Raw genomic sequence first — 22702 nt, forward strand, 5'->3', positions numbered from 1 at the left:
CAGCAAGCAAAATGACTCGCTGATAATAATCCAACCTTTCTGTAAGTACTGTAAGTACTCTCTAGTCTGTAATGAGAATATCATCATGGCCGAGTAAGTGTTTGGAACAGAGCTGTCATTAAACATGGCTATTGATCATGTTCTAGATGGTGAAATAATTAAATCCGGTTGGATTACGGAGTCATAATGTAACTTGAGAGTCTCTGATCGATTCACATTCAATTATGAAACAAAATGTCACTTCCATGTCTGGCCCTCAGCATTTATATAACTATTTTAATATCTATTCATCCATGTTGAGGTGTCCTGACTGACCCTGTCTGAACTTGTGGCAGAAATATTACCAGTTACCCACTAGGTAGTAAATTACGTGTTAAAATTCTTGACACATGCCCACATCTACTGAAGGACGATGATTTCTTTGAAAATAAATTTCACTTGTCTGTTCTTGTCATTTCACAAGTTACGTGTAACCTGATTTCAAGGAGATCATGCCCAGCACCATGCGTGACTGGGCTCTTCCTGTGGAGGACTGGCATGCAACTGAAAACTGCTCCTGCCCCCGAGATATCACGCCAATTATTCGTCTCTGTGGGGGAAACCTATTTGTGGAAGATCCTCTGAAAATAAGAGAGGGGAGTCACAGCCTCTCCACATATTTCTGCTTCCTGAGTGGACAGTTTACGCAGACACGTGTCACCGCTCGCTGTTACCCCGCAGGGCTATCTAACTGTGGCTGTGGCAAGATAGTGACGTTGCAGTCGCCACACAAGCGCAGGCGTTTGGATCTGTTCACACCCCTGTTGGGACAGCTCAGTCCCGCTGTGCAACCCTGTATCTCTATTTTTGAGAGTTTACAGATCTGTACATCTTGCCCAAAGCTCTGACGAGATAAATGCCAACCTTTCTCCTCCGGGGATGGCACAATAAGCGCATGCACGGTTTCATTTTTATCCAGATTGAAATTACGAGGAAAGATATGCTTGTCAAATTGCTTTACAAAATGTAGAAGATGTTATGGTGATGAGGGCTTGTCTTTGTCTTCCATCTCTTTGCAAGTCATTTTTAGAATAACTATTTTTTCCTAAGTGATGACTCAGTGGTCGCCTCCATGAAATTGAGAGTATCATCGAATTTATTGCTGTAATATCAATCAATCAGTCAATCAATCAAAATTTATTTGCATAGCACCTTTCACCAACAAGGCATTTTAAAGTGCTTTACATCATAAAAACACAAAAATATAAAGTCATGTAACACAGTCAACAATTGAAACATTTCATTCTGCCGTCACTACAAATCAGAAACTTAATTAATGTTTCATTGATTATGTTTCACAACCAACTCTATACAGGGGGGTGTCTAGATTTAATGGCACTCAGGGTTTCAGATGTTTTGCAGTTTTCTGGAAGTTTGTAATATTAGATCATTTGAATGTATTTTAAATATTTCACAGTCAACCATGTTTGTAACTCCAAAGATTTGCTATTTTCAACTAGAAATTGTGGCTGGAAATCCAGCCTTACCGGCGAAAAGTACAACATATTCACTTTGAGTGCTGTGTTCCTTTAAAAGATCAAAACAGCTGCATGAAAAACTGTTTTGTGGACATTTCTGGTCTGAGGAAACCGGCTAATACAAGTAAGAGTGGGTGGCTTTCAGAAGTGTGGAGGCGATTTATGATTTGAACATATTAAACTCTGTCCAGAACCAGCAGTGATGCTAGTGTGTTTTAAGAAGAAGTGGGGCAAATAAAATTTGAATAAATAAATCCAGATGTTTCTGAACTGCTGGATTTGTTCGGTGGAAATCAAAAGTAGAATATTTAAAATCATTCCCTTTCTCACTAGATGTAGGCATCTAATCTTTTCTGTTTCTTTTGTATATTATATTTTTATTCCATATTTTTAATTAGTAACACTATATTTGAATGGGTGTGCATAAGACTGACATGACATTGTCTTAAACATGAAAGAGTCTTCATGAATATTTATGACTGTCGCCATGAAGTGTCATTAGGTAAAAAAATAACGACACTTTTAATGCAAAGTTGACACATTTAATGCATGTTTTAATGCATTAAAAATATCATTATTTACCTAGTGACTCTTTATGACAACAGTTATAAACATTCATGACAACTCCTTCATGTTCATAACATCGCTATGTCAGTCTTATGCACACCCCTTCAAATAAACTGTTACCTTCTAACTTTTATACTTACTAATTCAATTATTTATTTATTTATTTTTATTTTTTTAAAACAGAAAACTGAAGATGTGTTAAATATCATCTGCATTACACAGTAAGGAGATGAGAGGCAGCTGACAGGGGCACGTTAGGTGGGCGATTGACATTTTGTCAAAGAGTTGCCGAATGGTAATCAATGACCACTCATGGGTGGAGGAAAGAGCAACGAGAGAGAAAAAGAATAAGAGGACCAGTGGGGAGTTTGATGAATATGTGAAAGAGAAACTGGTTAAATTAAACATTTAGAAAGACGTAGACAGTAGTACGTGACGGGAAAGTGGGGAAAATTAGAGGAATGGATCATGAGATGGAAAGTAGGATGTGGTTACATAAGTAGCTGCTTAACAGATATGGGTGAGCATGCAGATTATGCTGAAGAGCTTGCACCTCCTCTCACATCAAAGACTTACACTAATTAAACTTCTTTTGTTCGGGACAGAAACACAAATGGCACTTGTTTTTCACTTCACATACAAATTCATATTTACAAAAACTAAAAGTAACATTTCCCAACAACAACGCAGAGGTAGAGTATGGCAAGCCCTCCAGTAAACTTGCTCAGCTGTCACTCTTTTGAGAAAATTATAAATAAGACACAATGTATGCTTTGTGCATCTGTAAACATGCGCACAGCTACACTGCAGATGGCTCAGAAAGCAAGCTCCCATATCTGCTGCCTGAATTCATGTTTCACACGTGAAAAGAAAGAAACAGGAAGTGGTAAAAGAAATTGCTGTCAGAGTAGCTGAGCTTGAGTTTCTGCCAGTGAGAAACCAATCTACGGAGAGCACAGTAATTTCCAATCTACGAAAATGAGCCACAAAAGATTTATGAGCCATGCGAACTGGATAAATAACAGCACATAAACCCCAAAGTCAAGGACATCATTTCTGTTACAGATTTGGTTTATAGAATATTCAGAGGACTATAAAGGATTGGTTGCTGACAGCAGAAGGCCATTCTGCACTTGCACTTTAAAATGGGGCCGCCCTGGTGTACATCAGATTAATGCACATGGGCACAAGTTCAAGCAGGCTGCAGTTTTAACGTCACGATGCTCGGCTATGGAGCAACTCTCAAGCTGTCAAAACACCATAAGTATTTCTTAAATTTAATATTTCACGATATGTTTTCTTTTATTATTTCAGATTTAAAATAAAGAAATGCAGATAGATAAAAATTTGAATATCAAACAATAAAATTGCAGAAGGCATGGGAGACTATCTTATTGAAAGAAACACAATAATCAGTCCTGATCTGTTTAAAAGTAAAGAATGTTTTTTCTAAGCTAGGAAGTCAATTTATGATGACGCTGCAAAGTTATTCATCAAAACAATCACATAGAAATTTGATAACTTATTTAAGACAGTTGATAAACAAAATATTGCAAAAAATATTTTAAGTTCATATTGCCCATCCATTATGTGGTTATGGGAGATTATTGGTGAAAAAATATAGGCTAAAACAAAAGAAAAGATTTGTTTTATGACTAAAATATTGAATTATACTTTCCTCATATCACAAAATGCAAAATTTGTGACATTAGTAAATTGACAAAATATATCTCTCTCCTGATGTATTTCATTTTTTATGTATGTCATTATTATTATTATTATTATTATTATTATTATTATTATTATTATTATTATTATTATTATTCAGAGCACCTATAGGAAGGACGTCACGTTGGGGAAGGACTACCACTGCAGATTCTTGGCACATCCTCACACAGTGTTACTGAGCCATCTGCTGGATTCATTTTCAAATGCATTTGGGTGGGGGGGGGGAGCAGCATAACTTCCAGGTCTGTTGTCGTTTAAAACACACACAATGTGGGCAATACGGGTTCCCAGCCATGGCCAAATGAATGCTTAATGTTTCCACAAGGCAGTTACCAGTTAAGGACTATACTGAGTATGCTGTGTCCCTATCGGGTTAAGAATTGATACATAAAAGGTGTGCATGAGGAAAATAATATATGCTATGTTGTTTATTGACATACATTAATAAATAAATAAAATGAAATTATTCAAAGAGTGTTTCAGGGAAGGTTATGCAGGGCCTGAAGTGAAAAGTAGCCCAGAATCATTACACCACCACAACCATCTATGAGAGAGAAGTTTTAAATGTGTTATGGACCTTTACTTGTATTAATATTTCTCATTTAAGTCTATAGAATATTATATGAAGCAGTATTTATTCTGCTCAATATGTTATTTTGTAATAATGCCATTTATTTATATTAATTTGTTTATTTTAGTTTTTAAAATACCAGAATTTGTCTGATGACATCACGCTAAGTCAGTAAATCAAATGTTATGATCATTTACTCTGACATGAGTAGCCTTTTTATGAAATACTTTGACGGCAACTTCTTTCACTTAATTAAAAATATGGTAAACAAGTGCTGCTCTTACTTGAGAATTTTTGTGGTGCTTTTCCCACCTTTTTTAACGACACATAAATTATTCTAGTGATTTTTAAGACATGTAAACAGCATCTCTGGCCCACTGATTCATTAACGTTGTGGCGTTAATAAAATCAACCCCTTTATACCAATCAACATAATCTGATAATATGTGAATACTTGCTCCATTTGCTCTTCCGTGGATAATGGGCGTGGACCCCCCGGTGGGCGGGGGTGACCCGGCGGAGGGGCGGGACGGTGACGGGGTCAAAGTTGTTTTGTCTTTTGTGCAAAGCAGAAGAGAAGAGTGGAGTCCGATCAAACAGCGGCGTCTCTTCCCTCTTCCCCGGGTCCTCTTAAAACTCCCTCCCGAACCTCTCCCCTTCCACCCTTGCCACCCTATCCACCCCCTGGACACACTTCAAGGGACGGTTCGGGTAAGACTTCCAGAAACCCGTCTTTGTGAGCGTGTTTTCTTTTCTTTCCTCTCAGAGTGAAGGACGGGGATAACTCAACGCGATCCGTAGGCCGCGGGATGCGGCTATTTCCTGGATCGGAGGATGCTAATGCTAGCGTGCTGTGAATGGAAAATTACCGAACTGTGTTTAACTTGGTGGCTGCCTGTGAGTTAGTGGCGACCCGCTGCCCTTTCAGAGTGTGTTAAACACGTAGGGATTGAATTAATTTATCCGTTCAGCTTAATTTTGTTGCGAGTGGGGAAAATATTTGGGAAGTTGGGACAGATCCGCTTCGGCGCTAAATCAGCTTTCCCAAATTGTGCGTGATGCCTTTTCGCGAAATATCATTTGCTACACTTACCTTCTTCATTCAACTGTCTGTTTTTCATCTCCACAGTTAGATGCTACGAAGTGTTGAACCGTTTAGACCGCAGATAGATAGATGGGAGAAAATTAAAAAGTTAGTTCGCCACAGCTGCTCAGTGTCAGGAAATAGACACGGCCCCCAGGGACACAGTGGGTCATTGTGTCAGTGAGAATGAGTGGACTCGGGCCAGTCCAACATGAATTACTGCACTGAAACGTCTCATTCTTCCGAAGTGACACACTCGCCTGCAAAAAAAAGTGAACTGCCTGCATCACTCCATTGATCTGCTTTAACAGCGTTTTTACTAGCCGCCAAGGCTTCTTCTCTCTGAGATGTTGTTCCTGTAGCCACATTTCTCCCTAACCTGCTCATTTTTTATCCCCCTCTGCAGACGTTCAGCCAGTCACCAAAAAAACCTACTTTGTTGGCCAGTTTAGTGTGTGGACTGAAGAGCAGCAATGGACTCCAGTCTAGTTGAAGGAGGACTTAATGTCACCTTAACCATCAGGTTACTCATGCATGGGAAGGTGAGTGAGACAGGATTCCTGCAGTCATACATAGACAGAAAAACAATTAATTTGATATAAGAATAGAATATATTCTGTTTTCCAAATCCACTTAGGTGTGTGAATTGACTTGAAATTGGCTCTGCCAATGTGCCTTTTCTGTTTTATAAATAAAACTTACATATAAAAGTGTTGTGTTCATCCATCCATTCATTAATCTAACTATCCTGCAATTCCTCCTTCTTTGCGCGAGTTTGTTCAGCTCCTCTATATCCATGCACCAGGGACATCTTTCCCTCTGTCTTCGCCTTCTTGCACTTGTTCAACAATTACTTCTTCCATTCGTCTATCCATTCATCGCCCAAAGATCAATCCACGTTTCAGTCTTGTGCTGAAAATTGGAAATTGACTTTGTGCTGCACCCTTTTTCCCTTCCATGCAACACCCAGGTTCCAGGACCCAACCATTAAATCCCTCAGAGTTACTACCTTGAGAAATAATTAGACTTGGTTAAGTACAAAGCAGGCTTTAAAGCTGAAAACAATCAAGTGTTGCAAGTCAAATAAATGGAACAGATACGGAGTAGAGGATGCTGGCCTGTTTTAATCAGTTTTTGTTTATGTCGCCAGTCTTGTATGTTATGGTTCTGTAGTTTGCAGCAGTGTGCGTGCAAGCAGATAAAAGTGAGAGAGAGGAAGGAAACGGACATGTATAACATTGATGTCAGAAACAGTATGGACTTTCGAGACTCGTAGCGACTGCTCACGCTCTTTAACAGGGCTGCTATCAGTTGCTCTTTGTTTTCTATTTTACCCTCATGGCTTTCTGCATGTTTGAACTCTTTGCACCAAACTTTGAGTATGAAGCTGAAGCGTCTTCTGCAGAACCAGTGTGTCTGCACATCCTTAAAGTCTTGCGTTTGTGTGTAAAATTAAGGCTTGAAAATGTCTTGAATTCATTATGAAAATGTAAGTAGGTCTCAAATTTTCTCGTGGCAGGATTATTTAATGTATTTTAATTTTCTTGTGGGATTTGCTGTCAGACGAAAGGATGAGACGTCTTCATAGCGTTCTGTGACTTGAAGCAGTTGAGGCTACTGGCAACTAGCTGCTAATATACCCTTTCTAACTAACATGTTTTTGCTTCCATCATATGCATGAAGTTTTCACAGTTTATCCTACTCCTGATTATAATGCAGCAGGATCTCCCTAACCATCCTATATCTTTACAGTTTTTTTTCTGTCTTGTATTTCATTGAAAGTAGCATTAAAAAGTCCTAAATTTGACTTGCTGAAATTTGCAGATAACCTGAGAACCTTTAGTTTGTCAGTACATCAATTAACACCTGCCTAGAGAAAAGTATTGTACTCACTTTGACAACCACTAAAATAATTACAATTAAAAATAAGTTCCTATATTTCACTCAGTCTGATGTAACGGATGTGATGTTATGATTGTAAATTATAATTCCCTCCACTGCGTGTTTTGGTTTTCAATAATTTATAAACAAAAATATCCAGATATGTAGTTTTTAAAGTACACAAGGTGTTTATGAATTGGCGAGAAAACTTGTATACCCAGACCCCAAGTCTGAGTGGATAAAGTTGAAATCCTTCCTCTAGTTTCCTTTGTTATAGATCTTATTCAGTTACAGCAGGTGCAAATTTTTAAATAAGAACTGCAAGCTTTGCTTCTTCAACGCTGACTTCAAGGGAAGATGATTGTGCAACAACAAAATTAAAACTGGCCATTTCTGAGTTTTTTTTTTTATGTTCTTGTGGAACTACTGTCCTTTTTTCATTCGCAGCTGGACAGGAAAAACAGGGCAGCGAGACAAAATGAAGAGATTCCTGTTGTACAAACTTGCTCATTAAAACCAGTATTCAGTATGAATAAGTTCTATTTTTTTTAATTTTATTACATGTGCCTCATTGGTCTTTGCAGATTTTGTATTTAGTGCCCACCCTATGTAGAATTATAAGTGTTAATTTTGTACTAATACTTCAAGAAAACTGTGAACTCAAGAGTTTTTAAATCTGTAAGAACGTTCATTTTTCATGCGAAAAACGTTTTGCAGTCCTAGAACAAAATGCTCTCGATGTCTAAAATAATCGAACGTTCAGAAAATGTTTATTTTGCCAAACTGTTTGCAGTTAAAGTTGCCATTTTAGCAGTCGTCCTTCTACTTGTGCCATAACGCGTGCAAGAAAAGGCTGCGGCAGGGCTCCCGCCCTACATATTGATCCCTTGCGCTCGGAGGAAGTGCAGACCTAAATGCCCTTTCCCTCGTGCTGTGGGAGGGAAGGAACAGGTGGGCCTGACAGAAGGGCTGTGAGGACTCCTACACAAGTAGTCAGGCGCTACTCTCGATTCGAGAGTCTGAGCGAACGAGAAGCTTCGCTTTATTTGAAGGAATAAATTGACTTAATCTCCAGCCTGTTTCGTTCTGCAAAAAAAAAAATCTTATTGTTTTAAATATCTTTTAAATCTTAGTGTGGTTAAGATTATTAGCAATATTTTATCTGTTTTTAATATATTTAGAAAGTCAAAACTTTACAAAGTTTTCTTTGCGTTGAAGCTTTAAAATGTACTTGCTACTCTTTGCATCGCATGTGAAGCAAGTTGTTTTGGGTTGTAAGAAACTTTGCTTCACTAAAACGCATGAAAAACACAGAGCTGCTAACTTTTTCTTTTTGTTTTGTTCATTTCTGCAGGAGGTTGGAAGCATAATTGGCAAGGTGGGATTTGTTTTTGTTTTTTTAACTGTTGGACAGATGCAATCTGCTGCTGGTCTCTGTGTGTTTTGTAAATATTGCATATCTGCTGTTTCTCCACAGAAAGGAGAGTCAGTGAAGAAGATGAGAGAGGAGGTAAAAAAAAAACTTTACTTCTCCCAAGCAAGAACAAACCTGTTCACAGCTGCACTTTGCGGTTCTCTTTGGCATCGTATGATGAAGCCAGCTGATTTCTGTGTTGTTTACATTTCTGTGTCTGCAGAGCGGCGCTCGCATCAACATCTCAGAGGGGAACTGTCCAGAGAGGATCATAACCCTCGCAGGACCCACCACCTCCATTTTTAAAGCCTTCTCTATGATCATTGAGAAACTGGAGGAGGTTAGGCTTTCTCACCACATCTTTACTGAAACTGTAACATTTGCCTTTTCTTACTAATTTCTGTGTCAAAGTTGTAACCTGGAAGGCTGAGCTGAAGCGAAAGATTATGTGAAATAGAAATCCTAGGAAAAATATTGAAATTGTCAGTTTGACATAAAATGAATTTTCTCATTTTGGTGTTTAAGTGGAAGTGATTAAAGATGTGAAGGTGAGAGGACGGTGTTTGTGAATTGCAGAGCAGCAGAGTGATTGATGTTGCCACGTTTTGTTAGTAAAAAGCCGTATTTGACTTAAATCTTAAATAAGCCTAAAATGTTAGGCTGGTAAAATGTATGATAAACAGTTGACCAAAAAAAAAAACATATTGTGACCGGTTAACAGCTTGAAATAGTGTTTTCTCGCTGAAAATTGTCAGCAGTTGGTCTTCAAAGACCCTGAGGTGTTATCGTGGGTTCCCTTATGTGCCTCACCTGTGTCCCATTGACATGAGAAATGCTCTTCTACATATTACGCATCAAAAATATTCCATTTGGATCATTGACTCTTCTTTTTGTTTGATGTCACGAGCTTCCATAAAGTTTGCAGAAGCCGAGGCCAAAGAAAAGTAAAGATAAGGCCTTTGTAATCGAATGATTTTTAGCGTGGAATACGTCTGATATTCTCCAAATCTCTTGCAGGACATCAGCACCTCCATGACGAACAGCACGGCCACCAGCAAACCGCCAGTCACCATGCGCCTCGTTGTGCCTGCCAGCCAGTGCGGCTCGCTCATCGGCAAGGGTGGCTGTAAGATCAAAGAAATCCGAGAGGTTTGTTTTCCTCCTTCCGTGCTCGTGTTAAACGTTTGACACGCGTCTCATGCGGGACGTCCCCCGACTTCTCGTTTTTCCCCGCAGTCGGCAGGAGCTCAGGTACAAGTAGCAGGGGACATGCTGCCCAACTCAACAGAACGTGCCATCACCATTGCAGGGACCCCCCAGTCCATCATCGAGTGCGTCAAGCAGATCTGCGTTGTCATGCTGGAGGTATAAATTGTGATTGTCTGATTAGTTGCGTTTCCTTTGTCCATCTAAATGAGAAATTTAGTGGAAACACGGCGATTAAAAAAAAACTCAAAAAATCTTGTTTTTCAAGGAAATGTTTTTGTGTGAGGGTGGGTTTTTTTTTTTGTTTTGGTCATATTGAAATTGGTTTATTTTGTAAAACTGCAGTAAAAACCCTTTTGTCGCATCACACACGTTGTATAATCAACAACCAGATTTTGCCGATAGTGGAAACCACGAAGAAGAAGAAGACAGGAAGTAGTTGTTTTTTTTTAATGACATGTGATTTTAATTATTTCTCAGCTGAGAAAAACACCTGGAAATTGTGGGGTTTTTTGACATCAGCTGAATTTTGACAGTGTTTTTTGCGCATTTCTAATGGAAACTCAGCTACTGATGCTCTTAAACGTCTAACCATCTTTCTAAGTCATTATGTTCTTTCTCTCTTAGTCTCCACCAAAAGGAGTGACCATCCCGTACAGGCCCAAACCCTCAGGCTCTCCTGTCATCTTTGCAGGTGGTCAGGTAGGCAACATTTTTTATTGATGGTTCCTTCGTATTTAGTGGTTAGAAACGTTGCACAACGTCTCCCCGTTTAGTAACGACTCTGCTGGGCGTGGCCGATACGGCTTTGTTCTCGTAGCACGTCAAGGACGGAGTACAGATGGATCTGTGTCACAATGCCACTCCCTCCTAACTGCTGTTCTCTTCTTGCAGGCTTACGCTGTCCAAGGGCAGCACGCCATTCCACAGCCTGATGTAAGTGAAGGGCCCTCTGTAAGTGATCCAGTGTATTTAAAAACTTTGGTCCTGGGAAGCCATGCCACCCTCTTATTCCATTTCTTTGTTGCCACCCATTCTGGATCTGCACCTCCATATCCCCTGCAAAAGTCTGCATACCCTCGAACTTTTCCACACGACGTAATGTGAAAACCGCAAAGTTCAATCCTTTTTCTTTTTGTCATTCAAAATGCAAAATGACTGGATGAAAACGTCTGAACATCGTTGTACAAGCCTTACCGCGGGTTCCTGATTGGTTTTAGGTCTGGACTTTGACTAGGTCATTCTACCTCTGGCTGTATGTTTCATTTCGTTGCCCTGAAAGTCAAACCCCAGATTCAAGTTGTTTTGGGTTTTTTTGCACACTCCACAAGGTTTTCTTCTAGTATTGGTCTGTCTTTAGCTCCCTTACACTCCAAATGAACTTTGACCAGCTCAAGATGAAACCACAACATAATGCTGCCTCCACCATGCTTCGAAGTGTGGATGGTGTGTTCAGGATGATATGCAGTGCTTAGCTTGCAGACCAAAAAGTAAAACTTTGGTCTTTTCTTGACTATTGTTTTATATTTTGTGTTGTTTGTTTGTTTTGATTTTTTTTTTTTTTTTTCACTTTTTGAATTCAAAACTGCAAGTTGTCGTATTGATGGATTTGAACTGCGGCTCTCTGCAGCTCCTCAATAGTTGAGGCCAGTGACCCTTTGACTGATACCCTGATTAATACTTTCCTCTCTTTGCCTGTTGGTTTAGTTGAACAGCTACGTTTTGGTAGATTTGTGGTTGCGCCACTGAGTAGTGCTGTGGGTGATAATCCAGCTGTGTCTGGTGTTTTCCTCGTTCATGTTTGGTTTATTAAAACATCTCAGGCTTTCTATTGGGTAGATTTGGTTTGATTGAGAACAGAGTTGCGACATTTGTTACATTCTCATCTGGTGCGGTTCGCTTTCAAAGAAATAACTGAAGAGGAGATGAGTGCAACTTCCTTCCTCCGTTTAGCGTTTGTAGGATTTCTTTTTTGTTTTGTTTTGTTTTGAGTAAAAGACAGCGAGTCATTTCTCCTAAACTTGCCTATTTGTTTTGGTTGTATTAACCCAGAATATCCTGTGTAGAGCAGCGACTTATAGAGAGTGCCCTGCTCTATAGTTCGTTTCGTGCTTTTGGAGCGCTCTTCAGTCTGCTTGGCATTCACACATAGCACTTTGATCTGTGCCAGAGTTCATGTCAGCCGAACAGAGACCTAGGTTTTTATGCGGACCAGTTAGATTGTTTTGCTTCGCATCAGAGTTTGTTTACGTATGAACTAGTTTGATTAAAACAGATTTAACAGGGCTGATGTGAATGTAATCTAAATGACCATCCACTGCACACACTTCCAGTTTAGAAAACCATCCCTGACTTTGTTTGGCTCTCAGAGAATCCCATTAGAACACACTGGGATTGAAATGTGACAAAAAGGGAAAGTTTAAGGGTTATGATTACTTTTGCAAGATGCTGCAAGTTCTAAGATGATATTAAATGCTTCAGTTTTTCTTTAATAGCGTTAGCCAAATCATGGATTCATTTCACAATTTCTGCTCATTATCATTTTTAAGTACATACAAAAGGGGAATTGCAACATTTAAGACTAGGATTATAGTTTTTTTTTCCTAACTGTATTTTCTTTTTCTCTGTTTTGCTCCCCCCCCTCAATAACAGCTCACTAAACTTCACCAGCTGGCCATGCAGCAGAGCCCCTTCCCCATTGCACACGGCAACCAGGGCTTCCAAGGTAGGTGGATCTCCTGCTGCAGAGCGTTTTCCACTTGCATGTGTTGTATTTCTTCTCATTGGGCTTCCTTTTTCTTCTTGAAGCTGGGATGGATGCCTCTGCACAAACTGGCTCTCATGAGCTGACCATTCCAAATGATGTAAGTATTTTCTGCCGCAGTAAACATTGCTTTTAAATGTGATGGGGTTTTTTTTTTGTCTTACCTTTTCTCCTTCCCTAGCTCATCGGCTGCATCATAGGCCGTCAGGGTGCAAAGATCAACGAGATTCGTCAGATGTCAGGGGCCCAGATAAAAATTGCCAACCCCGTGGAGGGCTCGACTGACAGGCAGGTCACCATCACCGGCTCCCACGCTAGCATCAGCCTGGCCGAGTATCTGATCAACGCTCGGTAAGACCGCAGCATGAACTTTACTGCAGCAGGAAGGGATTTTATTGTTTTATTTTTACGGCTTATTGCCTTTTTAACCCGACTTTACTAGGCTTTAGTTTTCTTGTGTGTGTTTAACCGTCGAACATCTGACACCAGCTAAGAAAAACAGAAGGTTTTATGGAAGGTGGCTCTGGCCTTAGCCCAGCTGCGTTGTGGATATTGCTGAACTGTTTCTTTGCATCGGAGTGTGTGAACACACCCCTCTAACCTTCCCGTTGTAATGCAGCTACTGCCTGCACACTCTCTTCCCTTTAATGAGTTCATTGCTGCAGACTTTTGTGTTCTCCTGTGATGTAAATGAAGACCGGAGAGCCTTTATTTAAATTTATACAGCTTAACTAGAGAGGCAACTCTGGTGATTTATTAAGGCTGGCGGGGAAAAGATAATGTGAAGTCTTCAGATAAATGATGCAAAACTGAAACAATTCACTGGAACTTCACTAATCTATCAGCAAAGTTAGGGCTGCAGCTGACGATTATTTTAGTAATTGATTATTCTATCATTCTTGTGACTGCTTATCAGATTTTAAAAAATGCAAATTTATACAGTGTTAGAGATTCATTAAAAGATGCAAATAAACAAATCAATCCTGATATAGCACTGCTTTCGTGTACATTTGATCATTTGCATCAGAGGAGCTAAAAAAAATACTTCTAACATCAACCTTTCTGTTCAACTTAACATTCAATCAAGCACTGATCTGTTAATTATTATTGGATTAATAATTGAATAGCAAAAGGTGCTGAATATGAGTTTTTGCTTCCAGAATTTGAACCAGGTGAAGCTAAAAATGCCACATTCTTACAAAGAAGGTTTTTCATCTGAAGAGTAAAGGTGCGTTCACATCAAACGCGTTTTGAGCGTCAGGAGCGTCTATGTGGAGGCGAGGCGAGGGCCCATTACGGCGCTAAATTGCATCTAGCCCGGCGCAATTTAAACCATTTGGAACGTTTTGAGCGTCCGACACGTCCGACAAATAGGCCAGCAACGTAAAACAGCGGGCAGAGCGATTCTGACGAGCCCTCGGCGCGCCTCCACATGGACTTTGAATGCAAACCAGACACACCCGACGCTGAAAACGCGTTTGTGAACCCACCGTTACTGTTCAGAGGAAAAACCTTCTTTGTCAGTAAATATGTGGCATTTTCAGCTTCCACGTTTTGCGTGTCTAAAATGTCTTTTCTCGTCTCAGGCTTTCTTCTGAAGCTACTGGCCTCGCAGCCAACTGACATGGAGGATCTTCATCAGCATCTACTTTAACCCCTGCCCCAACTTTTTACCAAGAGGTCCCTTGTTGAACTTAATGCAAAAACCAAGTACTATAAATTCACAGCTTTCTCCTGCATTGGTTTAGATATCTACTTCAGTTGTAATTACACCATCATGCTATTGATATTTTATTTATTTATTATGTTTTTAAATTCTGTTGGCAAATAGTTTTCAAAGATCTTCTTCTGTTGTATTTTTCCTCTTATTTTACTGTATATCTGTAAGATCTTCTTGATAAACTGTAAGTATAATGTTTTAGAAAAATCTGAAAAGGCATAAATAATGTTTTTCTTACGTCAGATTTTTCTTAGAAAAATTGAAAAAAAAGGAAGAAAAAAAAACTCAATAACATAATAGATGGACTGTTCTTTCCCCTCTTTTTAAATATCTATTTATTTTTATTTAATATACAGTTCCTTGTACAAGTAGAATTCATTAATATTTGGCATTTGCTGTTTGAAGCTGTACTTCCTGAATGAGGCATTGTGGGTCTAACGGGTTTTAGTGTGCGATAAGGAGCTGAATATGTATGCAGGAAAAAAAAAACACTTTAGAAGTCTGAAGGTGATTTCTCTTGTTTAGTGCGGGTTGAAGGAACCTTTTAAGCTATATCATGTCTCACCTCTAACTTGCTCAGTAATCGTTTTGTGTCATTCCTGTGTTTCCATCCGTTTATTTTGTTAATCTGGACTTTTGGAGCTTTGTGTTGATCTGATAAAGGTTGGTGGACCTTGGATCGCCAGGAGTGAGCCTGGACGTGAGGAAAATGTTTTTCTTTTTCTCAGAAATAACCAAGACCATAGTGGTGGTGTTGATGATGACATTGAAATATTTGTTTTAAATAGAGAAAATATTTTTTTTAACTGCAGGGCTGGGGAATGCTGCAAGGGGCAAAACTAAAAGACATAATGGTCTTTATAAGTATATTAAGCTGAAGTATTAAATTATGATTAACTAGAAGGAGAACTATAGAATTAACACTAGTTTCCTGCTATCCTTTTTTGCCTGGGTCAGATTTTATTTTTTTTATTCTTTGCAGGATGAAGAAACTCACGTTTTTTGTGCACGTTTTCAAACTATTGTAGATCTGGGTGCAATTAAATTGTCGAAGAATTGAGATGCAAAAATAAAAGATGTGAAATGCTTAAACAGTCCTTTGTCATTCTTATTCAGGTGCATTAATAAATTGGAACATTTTGATTTAATTTTCAATTCAAACATTTATAGATTTTATTAGTAAACATGCATTGAGTCTGTATGTATTTAAGGAAGAACTAATTAGGTTTTACAGTAGTTGTGTACTATTGTATAATGCAATTTACTCAAAATTATCAAGTTAAGTTGTGTGCAGCTTATACATGGTAACATTTATTATTTTTGAAAACTTGATTTTTTTTTTTTTTTGAGGCAGTGAAATGAGTTTGCATACTTTTTTTTAAAACAAAGTCAATTTACAGTGCATGTTTTTCACTCTAAGACTTTGTGAATAAATATAGTTTAATAACATCATAGCAGTAATTTATTCCATGCTGTCTGGGGATTTAGGCCTACAGTAAGCTAAAGAGAATTGGCCTGAGCACTGAACCCTGTGGCGCTATATATAACCCTGGAATGTGAATAAAATTATTTACATGAAGGAACTAGAATTTGTCAAAAGTTGCATTTTTTTAGACCAATTCCTGAAATAAATGCAGTTTTTGACAATTCTCATGTATGTTTTTCTGAAGTGTAAAGAAAAGACATTGCAACATTTTGGACATGCTTAAAGTCATTGAAAATAATTTATTTCTCATTCAGCTGTCTCACGTGACACAGCAACAGAATAAACTGCAGCCATAACATGGCCCCTTATTTTTAAAGTTCACACATTTGTTTTTAACCAATACGTTATTTACTCTTGCTCATTATATTCTGCTTTTGATATAATTTCTATGGTACTGGTACAATGTGCAATGCTGTATAAAAACAAAATAGATACTTAAACCCAACGGATACTTAGTTTTCTAGAAACCACCATGGAGAAGTGCTCTATTATTTATTCAGCTACTCCTGCAGTCGCCTTAAAGGGTCAAAGGAAAGGTTGAGGTTTCTAAGAGGCCTGCAAACATCATGAAGTCCAAGGAGGCCTTTTGGTTCATTACAAAAAAAAAAAGATCACCTCCTAATTTACACGTCGATTAATATTAAGATTCAACAACTGACTTCTTTCAATGCTTCTTTCATGGAACGTCAACATAAAGGGAAACTTTCAAACTTGGAAGTGTTTGTGCACCCTACCAAGGTGATAAGCCCTTTGCTAACCCTGTAGTTGCATGAAATAAAAAAAAGCCAAAATGTTCTATTGAGCTTTGTGTAGCTTCAGTAACAGTTCACTGGGTTCTTCATATCTTAAGAACTGGCTGCACAGGATTTAATTTCAGCAACATGATCTAGTAAGGTTAAAACTAAACTTTGCCTCTTGTGAATAAGTCTGCAGGAGGTCAAAAGTGGAGAACATATGGCATTAGAAGCAGTGTGTGTTTAACTATGTTACAACTTTGCAGCTGCTTAAGACTAACTAAGGCTGTTCAACACTAAACAACTTCAGTTAGCATTAGCAGTTATTAATGTTATTAATGGTGAATTTTTACAAATGAGGTAAAATTGATTAAAAAAAAAATCTTGCTTGATCAAAATCGATTCTTTTGTGATATTGGTCAACAAGGACAAAGTGCAGTGTGGAAAAGGTTTAAGTTCTTTAGTTTGTTTCAGACTTTTGGGTCAGCAGGCCCAAAAGACTTTAGTTATCATTAGCAGCTAGCATAGTGTGCATTGTAATACATATTAGCGCCAAAGTTTTACAGGAGATAAGAATTGGTAAAAATGAAAAAGAAAAAAAAAATGGCCTTGCCTAAACAAATTAAGTTGTCAGTTGTGATATAAGTAAGGACAAGGCGCTGTAATAAAAGGTTTAAATTGTTAGTTCATTAGAACAAACAGTTAGCGTTAAGAAATGGTTCAGTTTGCATTGAAATAAACTTTAGAGCCAAATGTTTACAAGTAAAAATTGGCAAAACTTAAAAACATATGTTCCTGCTTCAACAAATCCGCTTTCGCTTGAGAATGTTATCGGGAAGGACAAAGCGCAAAATTAAAACGTTTATGGTCTTTAGTTAAAAAAATAAGAAAAATCACTTAGCATTAGCAGCTAGCACCAAGCGTTTTGCAAAATCAGTGCCAGATTTTACAAGTGAGAAAAGTTGGTGAAGTTGAAATAAAAAATAATCATTTTATCTTTATAAATGTGATGATGGTCACCAAGGACAAAGTGTAGTCGTAAGACGGTTTAGGCCTGGTTCCTCAGATCAGCAGGACCAATAAACCTAAGTCAGCATTAGCAGCTAGCACAGGTGCATTGGGATTAATAACTTTGAAAAATTGGTGGAAAAAGGAAGATATGTCTGCCCTTCCTAAAATGTTTTAAAGCAATAATATACCGTCATTTTTTTTGTAATTTAGCACACTTTGAATCAGACTTGGGGAAATCAAAAACACAAGATTCTGTGCAGACATTTTATGTTTCTATAACAACGTCAAGTTGAAAATGGTACAGGTGCATTTTGAGTGAACCCTAAAATCTTCCTTTTTGTTGCTGATTTACTAAACCCAATAAAAACCATATGCATGTCGTTAGTTTAAAACTCAGTAAGAGTTCAGAAATAATGTATCACCTACTGAATTCCCTGTTAAAGTGTTTTTATGATGGTTTCATTTGTCGTTTTGGGTTTTTTTTTTTTTCTTTTGTGATGCCGACATTTATTAAACAAAAAGTAGATAACTAAAGTAAGACTTTCAGGATTAAAAAAGTGTAAACTTTCACAAAATAGAAAACAGACACATTCAAACCATAAATAAACCATAACCATAAACCATAAATGTAGTCATGCATTTGTTCACAGGGCTGCATACAGTTTAATCTTACATTTTATCTTACATATAAAATAAAGTTAGACATTTCTTGTGGTTCTTACTGTATATTTACATTATTTCTCATTAGTATTTGATGCATTAGAGTGTGGAGAGTCATGGATAATGCTCCCAGAGTGAGGGTTAAAGTGTTTTAAGGACTACTTTAAAGAGTGTAGTATCTTCTTGTGCATGCGTGCACATCTAATAATGGGTTTTTGCTGAACTGGCGTAGTGCCTAAGGTTAACGTGGTAACTATGTTTCCTAAAAACAACCCTACTTAACGTAAATGACATTTAACTGATGTCACAAGCTGCCAAAATACAGTATCTGATTATATTTGTCGTGTTTACGCCAAACGACCTATGTCATCTGATACAGGTTTACCCACCAACAAACTTATGAGACACCATAAGCTACTTGTCATTGTCTGAGTGTCGTTGTAGGTGTGGTTCTTCATGGCAACAGTAATGTACTGCACTGAGAGGTTGGTGTGCGCCTGTGATGGTTGCTCATAGTAGGGTGGCCGGAGGTCTTTGTTTTGCACGTGGTGATCTATGGAGGATGTCCTGTGTGGGGCGTCTGTGGAGACCCTTGATAGGGTTGGGATGGCGACACCCACGCTCCGGCACTGGGAGGCCGACTGGGCTCTCCGCTGCCTGACTGGTCCAGCTCGGCGCTGTCGCAGTCAGAATCATCACACAAGGCCCGGTTCTGAAGAAAAAATGAAAAGAGAAACAGTCACATCCAGGATATACGTGGAAAATGATATTCAGTTATTTGAGTTATTTTTTACAGTGGTGTGTACACTTTTTGGCTTGAAAACTATTTTTCTCATTCAAATCTTCCCAAATTATATGCTATTTTGTCTGGATTACACACAATCGGTTTATATGGATTAATTTAGCAAATTTGTTGTTGGGAGGGAACAACAAATGCTAATTTAACCCTTTCATGCATGAATTATGATCCTTTATGTCAGGATTTTTTTCCAAATTTTTTTTTGTAAAAAAAAAAAAAAAAAAAAACATATTTTATATATATATTTTTTTTTAGGTGATAATTTGTAATTTCTCCAAATACAAAGCTGTTATTTGAAAAACACATGAGCAGTGTTGTTCTTTAGGGGTTATCTGATGTCACAATATTTTTTTTACCTGCCAGAGTCGTCTACAGTAGAAGGAGGGACCGGGTCGGTTGGCATGCTTTTTTTTTGTCTGTCGGCCATATTGGATTTAACAATAATAATTTCTTGCACTTGCATCTGTTGGCCAGTAGTTGATGGTATATTTTATGATGCATTAGTGTCCACTTCAGTGGTCTGTGTGCATTTATAACATAAAAATCCACAAGAAGAGCAAGAAAATGACTTTTAGATACTGTCCATTGTAGTGACCACTAGCTTGGTGGAGTAGATATTGTTGTTTGTATGATGAAAATAATAATAATAATAAAAAACTCAATTATATACTTACGTTTAAAAAAAGAACTAGCAATTAGAGCAAATCAAGTAGTCACTAATTTTATCTTAATATAATCCCAGTTAAATCTACATAATTTTTTTTTTTAAATTAATCAAGTCAAATCATTGCTGTTCTCTTCTTCCAAAATGTATATGACGATGCAGTAATTTAAATTTTAAGTACGTACCGCTATTTTCAAGTACATCTGTGCTACAGTAAAGTTTCCAGTTTAAGTTATTTCAACATTAGAATCAGACTAAGTCAACTTAATGTGCAAAAAGAAACAGACGTACATTTTGCTGCATTATGACCACCTCAGGAGTTTTATTTGGTCCAGTAAATAATATTCTTTCTCCTGAGCCAACCCAGTGTAGCTCTGTTCATAGGTTCATGAATGTAGACGGGAGTTTTGATTTGGCATTCTTTCTTATAAGATCTTTAAATCATGGGACTGTTTTATAACTTAATCTTGTTTTAAACTTCTCCAAAACCTTCACCATAACCTGTCTGTTCACTAATGTTCTCTAAAAACCAAGTGTACCTCCTCAGAAAAGATGGATTTAAAATATGTTATTTTTTTTTAGTTTTGGCAGTTGGTTGCAGTGGATTTTTTTGTGAAGAACACATATATATAATTTACTCCTTTCAAAGCCTTTATATGTAAATTATTTGTGACTTTTCTGNTGNTTTGTCGTATAAAACAAAATAAAATTTTTGGGTTGTTTTGCTGTAACATAAAATAACAGGTGCCAATGAGATTCTTACATCTAATTTTAGCAACATATAGTTTTTTTCTTTGTTTTTTTTTTGTTTTTTTTTTGAGTTAGTTGTGTTGCTCTTTTCTCTTTCCTGAAAGCACAACACTAACTGACACATGCAAACCTCTGTGGAGTTTCCTTTACCTCATTAGGATTCTGCCCTGTGTCCAGCTGAGCTTTGCTCTGGCCCGGAGCGCCATCCCTTTCCGACAGGCCGTCAGACGCTTGTGCAGGATCGGTGTTGTCTGCCGGGATCTCTGACCCCTGGGAGAGGAGGTCATCGCTGCGGTCATCCAACCTGTCGTCCGTGTTCGTGCTGACGACGTCGGGCGTGCCGCTGTGAGAGTGGTCAGTGGTGTGGCCCTCCTCGCCGTCTGACACCGAGAGGTTTTCTGAGCTGAAGGTGGAAACCGACTGGCACTTGGTGATGCTGGTCGGACGGCTAGAGAGACAAATAAATAATTTTTTTTTTTTAAATCCTAAGATTTAATAGATTCTTGTTTCTGAAAACCTAAAAATATGACAATCTGTCTAAAGCACAACACTGAGATTAGATCAATATTTACTTATTTATTTTATATTTAATAAAATGTAATATTCTATCAAAGTATATTGACTCAGTATTATTTAGTAGTGTGGCAGATTTACTGTATTTATTGTAACAATAGAGAAAATCAAGTTGGTGATTAAAATCCGTCCAGCTGCTTCTGCCCAAAATTACAAATGGCGACAGAAAGAGCTGTCAGTTACTGGTTGCTACGGTAACCACCAACGAACTTACGTAGCAATAAATGTCAGGGGGAAACAAGTTTTTGACAAAACAAAACTAACTCAAAGAATAAATAAACCGATTTCGACAAACTTCACATCTGTAACATTCATAAAATAAAACCCTGTAACATATACACTGCCTGTTCTGTGTTTAGAGATGTATCTATATGGACGCTTAGCTGTTTATGATATAGCAAATTGACGTTTGAGACAAAGGGTAGATTATAAAATACTTTTTTTTTCTTCCACTTACAACTTTTCACTCAAAACTTTTGCTTATATGTAACATGGTAATGTTAAACTGTAATTTGAGAGTGTCAAACTCACTTTCATTTTGGGTCATATAAAGATCCTGAATGTCCTCAAAGGGCTCTGTGTGGTAAGATGTATTGATAAAACCTATAAACAAACTGTTGAAATACTACTAAATTGTTGTCTCTGGATAAAATGAGTACTTCCTGAAAGCAGTATACAGATAAAAGCTTCTTTGATTTTATTGATTAAATAATATCCAGGCACACAACTATTTCTTTTTTTGTGGCCCTCTACAGTCTAGAAGGCCTCATAAGAAGCTACGGCAGGTCTGATTTGGCCCACGGGCCTTGAGTTTGACACATGTGCTGCAAATGAATGAAATAAACAAATAAATTAATTAAAACCTGGGAAAATTATTCGTATTTCTATTAATAAATCCGTGACTTGTCAGAGATGGAGTGTGGCTTGAGGGAATTTTCCAGTGACGAAGGACAGCAAGTTACTCACCGTCTCCGTGGCAACTCAACCTCACTGTCAACTTCACCCTCCTCCTCTTCGGATGACACCCCACGCCTCTGTAGGAAAAACCAGAAAAATGTGCAAATCAGAAAACGCTCAGAAGGCATTCGGTGCCGTTTGTAAAGTGACACAGTAAAAAATGAACAGCAATGATTTGGTTTAATTATAGAGAACTAACTAAATATTTATCTTCCAATTTTATTTCCAAATTAAACATTTCATTTTCAAACTAAATGTTTAAGTTACTAGCTAAATATTTACCTAGTAACTAACAGCTCCAAATTGCGTTTTTATTTGATAACTAAATATTCAGTTTGCAAACTAAATATTTAGCTCCAAATTAAATATTGGAACGCTGACATTTATGAATGTGTAAATAATATGGTGAAAACATGACTTTGAAATTTGAACACAGAATTTTTTGTAATGAAATTATTAGGACTGTGACAATAACAAATGTTTCTTGAGGATAAATTGTCCCAGAAATTATTGCGATAAATGATCATATTGTTGTTTTGAGACTAGGGCTGTTGTAAACGAATATTTTAGTAATCGAGTAATCTATCGATTATTCTTACGATTAATCGAGTAATCG

General features: G+C 37.8%; 2 protein-coding genes across 4 annotated transcripts in view; one reads left to right on the forward strand and one right to left on the reverse strand.

Moving 5' to 3' along the window:
• Nucleotides 1–4932: 4932 nt before the first annotated feature.
• On the forward strand, nt 4933–15544 carry LOC106964811 (poly(rC)-binding protein 2-like). Of its 2 annotated transcripts, none has more exons than XM_015060523.1 (13): nt 4933–5094; nt 5874–6009; nt 8703–8726; nt 8826–8858; nt 8986–9102; nt 9780–9911; nt 9999–10127; nt 10596–10670; nt 10863–10922; nt 12621–12693; nt 12777–12832; nt 12914–13083; nt 14319–15544. In XM_015060523.1, the coding sequence occupies exons 2-13, from the start codon at nt 5941–5943 to the stop codon at nt 14353–14355; spliced, it is 975 nt and encodes a 324-aa protein (XP_014916009.1). In that variant the 5' UTR covers nt 4933–5094; nt 5874–5940; the 3' UTR covers nt 14356–15544. The 2 variants fall into 2 exon arrangements, with proteins under 2 accessions (XP_014916009.1, XP_014916010.1); XM_015060524.1 differs by having other exon boundaries at nt 10863–10904.
• A 613-nt stretch (nt 15545–16157) lies between these two features.
• map3k12 (mitogen-activated protein kinase kinase kinase 12) overlaps nt 16158–22702 on the reverse strand; it is a 29436-nt gene continuing 22891 nt past the window's right edge. For both annotated transcript variants that reach the window (XM_015060521.1, XM_015060520.1), the window contains exons 12-14: nt 22096–22163; nt 20707–21004; nt 16158–19055 (exon numbers count right to left, since the gene is read on the reverse strand). In XM_015060521.1, coding sequence (XP_014916007.1) covers nt 18897–19055; nt 20707–21004; nt 22096–22163 — 525 coding nt within the window. In that variant the 3' untranslated portion in view covers nt 16158–18896. The remainder of the gene's footprint in view (nt 19056–20706; nt 21005–22095; nt 22164–22702) is intronic.

The sequence above is a fragment of the Poecilia latipinna genome, unplaced genomic scaffold, assembly GCF_001443285.1.
Source record: "Poecilia latipinna isolate Pla-1442-1.1 unplaced genomic scaffold, P_latipinna-1.0 Scaffold1722, whole genome shotgun sequence".
Taxonomy (NCBI): Eukaryota; Metazoa; Chordata; class Actinopteri; order Cyprinodontiformes; family Poeciliidae; genus Poecilia; species Poecilia latipinna.